We start from the raw sequence: 9,051 nt of genomic DNA on the forward strand, positions 1-9,051 counted from the left end.
TCTCAGCTAATTAAAATTGTTGATTTACTCGACGTGACAGAATGCTAAATTGTAGCTGGTCCCATCAGATAGCATGGCATAAGTTAGCGCTATGCTAACCTCACCAGTTGGCAGCGATTATATTCTGTCTGATCCCTCCTGAGGACCCAAATTGAATTATGTAATCCTTCCTTAACCCAAAGGAAGTATCTCCCAGTTGACTACTTCAAAATGGTGAAAGTCCTGAATGGAGCTGCCCATGCTAAAACAGGCTTTTGGGCACTTAAGTCCTCTGTGATGCTGTCACAGAATCGGCCATTGCAGAGAGAGATTAGCTTTCTGGTGCATCTCTATGGTTACCACAGAGTAAGAAAAGCTAGAGGACACACTTGGGACAAAAGAGTGATGTCATGCAGGTTGTTTTTGAAGTGTTCATATTGTAGTAATGCTGTCAATGACAAAGATTACCCTTTTTTTTCCTTCTGAGAGTGTAATGTGGCACTATTTGTCCCTGTAGGGGAACATTCTAGATAGAGTTCTATCTCGAATCTTTCTGGTTCCAAATAGCACCCTTTATTTTGTACCCAGGTTCTATTTGACCTGAAAGAAGCTTCAGATAGAACCCATTTCCAGACTGGTTCAAATGGGGCTACAGAGCATTTTTTACTTCTGAGTGTAGGAGGTGTAGGTTTTCTAACTATGGGTTGACACCTAGAATATTTACTTTGAATTAAATATTTACCTTCAATTAGTTATTTGAATTAAACCATGTTTACATATAGAAATATTTACACATGTACACGTTGGAGTATAATTTTCACAATAAACGTTCTTTGGTCATTCTCTTTAAACTGCAGGTATCACTCTCTGGGATTCTGAGATGCTGCAGAAACACATCAATGTCCGTCCACAACCAAACACTGACTTCAAAATCATTGCTTCAGACTCAAGTGAAGCCAAGTCAGAAGCTTTGAATGTGTCTGCATCTCTTGACGCCAGTTTCCTTGGTGGCTTAGTCAGTGTGAAGGGTTCTGCTGAATTCCTACATGACAAAAAGACCTCAAAGCGTCAGTCTAGGGTTTCTTTGCAGTACCGTACCACCACTCGCTTCGAGCAGTTGACCATGGACCACCTGGGGGAGGAAATGTGAAATACTCTAATGTCTTACAAGAGGGCTCTGCAACCCATGTGGTGACTGCCCTGCTGTTTGGAGCGCAGGCCTTTTTCGTTTTTGACCAAGAGGTTTCCTCAGGAGAGAACCACCAGGACATCCATGGCAACCTGCAGGCAACAATAAAAAGATCCCTCAAATGTCAATAGAAGGGCAGGCAAATTTGAAGATGAGTGAGGAAGAGCAGAGAGAGACCAATAAATTCAACTGCACCTTCCATGGTGATTTGGCACTAGAAAACAACCCTGTCACATTTGAAGATGCCATCAAGGTGTATGCTGGCCTGCCATGTCTGCTAGGGGAGAATGGAGAACATGCTGTGCCCATGACCGTCTGGCTCTATCATCTCAAGAACCTGGACTCTGCAGCTGCCCAGCTAGTCAGGCAGATCAGTGTTTGCCTGGTGCGTCGCGCACAGCGACTCTTGGACGGACTCGACAATACTGATGTACAATGCCAGGACATGATGAAGGAAGACATGGCTATCAAGTTCCCTGAACTCAAAGCCAAGATCAACAAGTTCAGGGACTTGTGCTCAGAGTACAAGCTGGTGTTCCAGAAAGGTCTCTGCAAGGTTCTTCCCAACATAAGAGGAGGAGGAATGGAGGAGGAAGAGCTGATAAAAATGCTCAACAGCAAAGAACGTTCTCCATTCCAGAATGACCTCATGATCACGTACCTGGACGACAGAGAGAGAGAGATGAATGTTGTTCGCTCTTACCTTGACATAATGAAAGAGGTACAAGTTGTGTACTCAAGCAGTGAATTGAATGGAATAGTGCTTGATAAAGATAATGATTTTGTAGTGTGTTTTGCATTTTCCTATTTGAAGGAGAAAGAAGAGTATGTGTTAGACTTGGAGAACTACTTGCTGGAAGAATCAAAAAGTGATTTTTCACTGATACCTTACAATCCCAACGCAGCCGGGAAGACTACAGCAGAAAAGTGGTTTCGCTCGGGGAGGTAACGACCCTAACTAGGCAAACCATAAATCTGTTCCTAGACTTCAAAGATTCAAACAAAGGCAGAGAAAATCTTGCATTCTGCATTGCATCAATTCCAAACAAACACCTCACTGCTTCCTCCATCCATGTCTATGAAAGAGGGACACTTTTGAGTCAACAGTTTGAGCTGCCATCAAAGCCAGGTGTTCCCACCATCAAGAGTCTGGAGCATGACTGTGTCCACTTGCAAGTCAACCCTCCCAACCTTGGTGTTACCTGTGTGGAGTCGTACCAGGTTTTGTACCAGGCTGAGCAGGCTGACTCTGAGTGGACAGAGGTGAAATCGGATGCTACAACTAACCAGGTCACCATCAGTCGTTTGGACCCTTACAAAAAGTACCGCTTTAGCTGCAAGGCAGTGTGCAGACCTGGTGTGAGCCTCTCCAGTGACTGGACAGAATATTTCAGGACCCGCCCATGTAGCCCCCTGGACCACCCACAAAGAAGAGGATAGAATCGGGAAGTATCAGAGTGAACTGGGACATTCCTACCATGGCGGGAGATGATGTTGAAGTCATTGGTTATGTGGTTGAATACAGAAAGAATGTAAAGGCTATAGACAATCAGATGTGGCACACCATGAAAACCACCACTAGAGAGAGTACACTGGAAGGACTTGAGGCTGACACTGCATACAGCATCAGAGTCTTTGCTAACTGTGGCGAAGCAGGGAATAGTCTACCCAGTTCTGAGACTGTGCTGACTACCCTTAGGGTCTCTGATCCCCAACCGAAGATGAGCAAATCAACCAGAGCAAAAAGTGAGGAGTTCCTCACAAAATCCCAGAAGGTGGAAAAGGGCAACCCCTCAATCCACTGGCTGAATCTGGAACAGAAGTTGGGTGTAAGTGACAGTTTTGACCAGTACAGATTTGGGAAGAAAGTTGAGCAAGGTAATAACAAGGTGATATTGCTTCTGGGGGCCACAGGTGCAGGAAAAACAACTCTGGTCAATGTCATGATAAACTACATTCTCGGGGTAAAGTGGGAAGAACGTTACCGCTTTAAGCTCATCCATGAGGTGACCAACAGGTCACAGGCTGAGAGCCAGACTGTGGTTGTGACATCATACGAGCTCTACAACCAGCCAGGCTTTCAGATTCCTTATTCTCTGACCATCATTGACACACCAGGGTTCGGAGACACCAGAGGAATGGCTCAAGATAAATTGCTCACCCAGATGTTGAAGGATTTCTTGTGTAATCCTTTAGGGATTGATCACATTGATGCACTCTGCTTTGTAGTGCAGGCAACACTTGTTCGTCTCAGTCCTTCCCAGAGATACATCTTTGATTCCATCCTGTCCATCTTTGGAAAGGATGTTGCTGAAAACATCCTGATGCTTGTGACATTTGTAGATGGGAAGCAAATACCGGTGCTAGAGGCCATCAAAGCTGCAAATCTGCCTTGTAAGAAAAACAAGAAGGGGCTACCAACCCATTTCAAATTCAACAGTTCATTTGTGTTCTCAAAGGAGACGGAGAGCAGCTCTGAAGAGGATGATTCCAATGATGATCATAAGGCCCAGTGTCCAGATCAATGGAGTTCAACTTTCAAGGAGATGAAGAAATTTTTCCAAGCACTGGAAAGCATTGAGAGTAAAGATCTGACCCTGACAAAGAAAGTTCTGGAAGAACGTGAGCTTCTGGAGAAGACATTGACACACCTGACCCCTCAGATCACAGCAGGTCTGTCAAAGCTAAGTGAGATCAAAAGCTTCAAACAGTGTCTGGAGAACGAAGACGAGAACATGAAACAGAACAAAGATTTTGAATCTGAGGTAAATGTGCTGCAGGTGAAGAGAAGCAAATTATCCCAAGACTTTGCAACAAACTGCAAGATATGCAATTTCACATGTCACACCTGCTGTTTCCTCCCAAATGAGGATGAAACTGAAGGACAACTTCATGAAGGCATGGGACAAGTCTAATGAAACCAAGGAGATGCTGGATAAACGTGAGGATGAGTTTCATATGATTGAGGACGCGCTGATGAATTTGATCAAGCAGTCTTCTGACTGTCTCAAGAGACTTAATGATGTTGCCCTGAAACCAAGCTCTCAGTCCACTGTGGAGTACATTGAGATACTCATTCGCACAGAGGAGGACGAACGCAAGCCAGGCTTTGAGGATCGGATCGTAGAGTTGAAGAAAATGAAGGGAGAGCCTGAGATTCTGGATAAGATTGCAAAAGGAGAAGATTTACTCCCAAATGAGCGAAAATTCATGAAGGATAAAAAGGATAGTCGGCAGGAGGTTCCAACATAAGTCAGGGATGTTGTCCTGCTAACATTATCCGGAAACAAAATTGGGTCTCTATTTGAACATCAAGCTTCCCAATATTGTAGGAACGTTTGGCGTCTTGTTGGGAAGATCCAACTGAGATGTGGGGTAATTGGGTTTGTAAATAAAACTCAGCCTTGTGTAAAGCCGTAATGTTAATTTGTCCACCTCAAAGTAACTGAACAAAAATGAGGGCCTAATTTAGATCTAGATTAAATCAGAACTGCATAGAAAATCATTGGTTTTGTTTAGGCAATGTCAGAGGTGCAGGGCTGGCCCTCCCATTAGGCAAGATTAGGCGGCACTTGATTTTGGGGTGGCATTTTGACAATTGGCTGCTGCCCTCCAGCGCCCCCTGATCGGCTATCTCATCACCAGCGGCACCCCAGCCACCAGCTCATTAGCGTCGCTGCCGTTCCCCCCCCCCCCCTCCCGCTTCTCCTGAAGTGCATTCCCACTATCCTTGGTAGCTATGTTTACGTGTGTGTTTTAAATGTGGGAAATTATCCAATTGTGAAACAATAATAAAAGGAATCTGCCAATGAAATTTGTATTGTTTTGTATTTTGTGAGTGACAAAGACGATTAGCGATTAAGGCAGTAGCCTAACCTAGCCTGTTAACCTTAGCTAGCTACTACTAGTGGATTTAATTTTAGCTAAAAGTAATCTATAGAGATTTGAAACAATTTGCTACCATGTCTAAGAGACGACAACTACCAGGAAGCCTGTGTGGAGAATGACAAAAATAAATAAATAAATATCTTATATAAGTGTTATTGTAATTGTAACAATTATGTAGTCGTAGCCATGTTGATAACAGGGCATATATAAAGAAACTCGGTTTCCTACTACAGGTAGTTGGCTGCATAGTGATAGCAACATTGTAACTCTCCGATGCAGGGGTTAAAGTGAAATTCCCTTCTGCCTGGTAAGGGACTTCCTATATGTGCCCGCGTGCACCAAACATTTTTATGGGCATAATCATAGGATTACATGTACAATTGGAGCCTATACGTTTGCGTTTACTGAGTAGAGTAGAGCCAACTGAGATGTGGGGTTCATTGGATTTGTATTAAAACTCTTAGCCTTGTCTAAAGCCTTATGTTAATTTGTCCACCCCAAGGTAATTTAACAAAAATTAGGGCCTACATTAAATCAGAACTGCATAGAAAATCATTGTTTTTGTTCAGGCAATGTCAGAGGTGTAACTGCATCAAATCTCTGAGTGGCTGTTCTTGTGGTCATTGTCACAAAGCCACACCCATCCTACCCATGTTAGAAGTTCAGAAGGAGAAAGTGTAGGCTATATAGAAATAATGACACGTTGAAAATGATTAAATGAAAGAATAAGGATTGATCTCATCCTAATGGAGGTGTACTGTGTATTACAACACACATTCCTATGTTCAACCTTGTCAAACGGCTCAATGAGATTTCTAATAATGAGACTCAGTGTATCAAATGGCAATGTCCGCGATAGCGATAGGTGTAACGCTGGGAAACGCTTGTTGATTTGACAGCTACAACACAGTAACACCTCTGACATCGCCTACGGGTCTTCCTATAAGCTAGAGTACCATTGAGGATTTCCTGCGGTGGACAAAACACAGATACAGCTGTTGGTATGTAATTGATATAAGGAACATTCAATACAATTCACGAGTTAATTTAACAAACTCAGTTTAACCCTTTCTCATGGTTGGTGTCTTGACAAATTTGGCCAAAATCATGTGACATAAAACATTACATTTCTTACCTTGCATTTATGGCTGTGTTTTTTGTTATATCATATATTAAGCATTTATCAGTTAAATGAGACATTGAACTTGAACCCGGTAAGAATCCTGGATCTTGCTCGGACAGTTCTTTGTTTGGCGGTTTTGGAAATGCACTGTAACTAGGCTTATGTAACATTTAGTGTTTCCTTATGTCACGGTGTGAGTATAGTTTTTATGGGCACACAAATCCAAAATGTATGTGATTACAAAATCGAATGCTTCTAACTGATATATTCTTAACTTGATATTTAAAACCATAATCGATATTCACTTCCTATTTCGCAACAAAGCATCCTTCACTCATGCTGCCAAACATACCCTCGTAAAACTGACAGTCCTACCGATCCTCGACTTCGGCGATGTCATTTCCAAAATAGCCTCCAATACCCTACTCAACAAACTGGATGCAGCCTATCACAGTGCCATCCGTTTTGTCACCAAAGCCCCATATACTACCCACCACTACGACCTGTACGCTCTCGTTGGCTGGCCTTCGCTTCATACTCGTCACCAAACCCACTGGCTCCAGGTCATCTACAAGACCCTGCTAGGTAAAGTCCCCCCTTATCTACGCTCACTGGTCACCATAGCAGCACCCACCTGTAGCACGCGCTCCAGCAGGTATATCTCTCTGGTCACCCCCAAAGCCAATTCCTCCTTTGGTCGTCTCTCCTTCCAGTTCTCTGCTGCCAATGACTGGAACGAACTACAAAAATCTCTGAAACTGGAAACACTTATCTCCCTCACTAGCTTTAAGCACCAGCTGTCAGAGCAGCTCACAGATCACTGCACCTGTACATAGCCCATCTATAATTTAGCCCAAACAACTACCTCTTCCCCTACTGTATTTATTTATTTTATTTTGCTCCTTTGCACCCCATTATTTCTACTTTGCACTTTCTTCTACTACAATTCTACCATTCCAGTGTTTTACTTGCTATATTGTATTTACTTTGCCACCATGGCCTTTTTTGCCTTTACTTCCCTTATCTCACCTCATTTGCTCACATTGTATATAGACTTATTTTTCTACTGTATTATTGACTATGTTTGTTTTACTCCATGTGTAACTCTGTGTTGTTGTATGTTGTCGAACTGCTTTGCTTTATCTTGGCCAGGTCGCAATTGTAAATGAGAACTTGTTCTCAACTTGCCTACCTGGTTAAATAGAGGTGAATTAAAATAAAAAGAAATAAAAATTAATGTGGTTCTTCAATAATTCTGCATAATACTTGTTGGGTGCGCATTTGTCCAGCTGTCTTAATTACATTGTGATATTTTCACACATCAAATGTATTTTCTGAATGACAGTCAAGTGACAAACAGCTGTTGTGATACAGCACTCGATGCAACAGCCAAAGTGCAGGGAAAATATTGTTAGGAATGTCCATAATGTTTTGTTGTCTCCTTCATTAACCCGATGAAGACCGTTGTGCCGTGGTCCATATTAGATCTAACATCCCTAGCAGATAATTGATGTTGATCATCTGTCTGCTTGATTTACAGCAGGGTCACGTTAGACTGAACAGAGAACGAGTCAAGGTAATGAGTTAAAGTTTAATTGGACACAGAGTCGACTGGGCGCAATTGTGTAGCTATCGCGTATGGAAGCATGGCCTTAACTACATATGAGAACACAGAGGTCTGTGTATTTTTTGGCCAATTCATATATTTTATTGCATGACAAGATAAAAAAAAATAGAAAAGGGTTGAAAACTCGTTTATTTTATTTTAATCTGAAATCAAACAATTCTAGAACTGTTTTTGTCAAAAGGAAATATTAAATAATGATTTGATTATTGTGTTTTTATAATTGAAGGTTCTAGTTCAAGCCGTGAAAATAGTGCCGGACCCCGGGGCTTTGTTTTTTAAAATAATGCACACTGACTTACATAACGATGGAGATGAAGCCATAGGCTACCCACGGTGATGGCCATTGTGCTTGCTGTGGCAATAGTCCGTCTCAAGATGAGCGACTTTGAAAAACAGTGCTACTGCTAGAAATTGAGAGTTGAGATTTTTTTAAATATTGTTTCTACATACAGATTAGTAATCTATTTTCAGAAGTAGGAATTTGCTTTCCAAATTATACATTTTTCCCAGGATTGTATTTGGAAATCTGCAAAAGGCAAACCGACAGTTGCAACCAGCCATAGCAGTATACTGAACAAAAATATAAACGCAACATGCAACAATTTCAGACTTTACTGAGTTACAGTTCATATAAGGAAACCAGTCAACTGAAATAAATAAATTAGTCTCTAATCTATGGATTTCACATGACTGGGAATACAGATATGCACCTTTGCAGCGCGACACATCGCCTTCCCATAGAGTGGATCAGGCTGTTGACTGTGGCCTGTGGCCTGTGGTACCACTCCTTTTCAAAGGCTGTGCGAAGTTGCTGGATATCAGATATGAAGGTAAGACACAGATGCAGACTACATCGAATAAACAATGGCTTAATAATCCAACAGGGGCAGGCAATAGACCGGTCAAGGCAGGCAGGTGTCAGTAAACCAGAGGTGGGGCAGAAGTACTGGACGGCAGGCAGGCTCAGGGTAGGCAGAGGTCAATAGTCCAGAGTTGGTGCAAAGGTACAGGTCGGCAGGCAGGCTCAGGGTCAGCCAGAGTGTTCAGGAAGGCGGGGTCAGAGTCAGGATGGGCAAGGGTCAAAACCAGGAGAGCGAGAAAAAGAGAGACTGGGAAAGCAGGAGCCAAGACAAAAAATGCTGGTTGACTTGACAAACAAGATGAACTGGCAACAGAGAACACAGGTAGAAATACACAGGGGATAATGGGGAAGATGGGCGACACCTGGAGAGGGATGGAGACAAT

The 9,051-nt window shown here is 42.6% G+C and overlaps 1 protein-coding gene across 1 annotated transcript; it reads left to right on the forward strand.

Moving 5' to 3' along the window:
* The first annotated feature begins 2,656 nt into the window (after positions 1–2,656).
* LOC123742585 (uncharacterized) lies at positions 2,657–4,502 on the forward strand. The gene has a single exon (XM_045717660.1). It carries the CDS (start codon positions 2,722–2,724, stop codon positions 4,081–4,083), a length of 1,362 nt encoding a protein of 453 aa, XP_045573616.1. The 5' UTR covers positions 2,657–2,721; the 3' UTR covers positions 4,084–4,502.
* Positions 4,503–9,051: the final 4,549 nt, after the last annotated feature.

The sequence above is a fragment of the Salmo salar genome, chromosome ssa04 (assembly GCF_905237065.1).
Source record: "Salmo salar chromosome ssa04, Ssal_v3.1, whole genome shotgun sequence".
NCBI classification, from domain to species: domain Eukaryota; kingdom Metazoa; phylum Chordata; class Actinopteri; order Salmoniformes; family Salmonidae; genus Salmo; species Salmo salar.

What these genes read in the sequence shown, in the direction of transcription:
- LOC123742585 (XM_045717660.1), top strand. Translation starts at nt 2,722, where the DNA reads ATGTGGCACACCATGAAAACCACCACTAGAGAGAGTACACTGGAAGGA.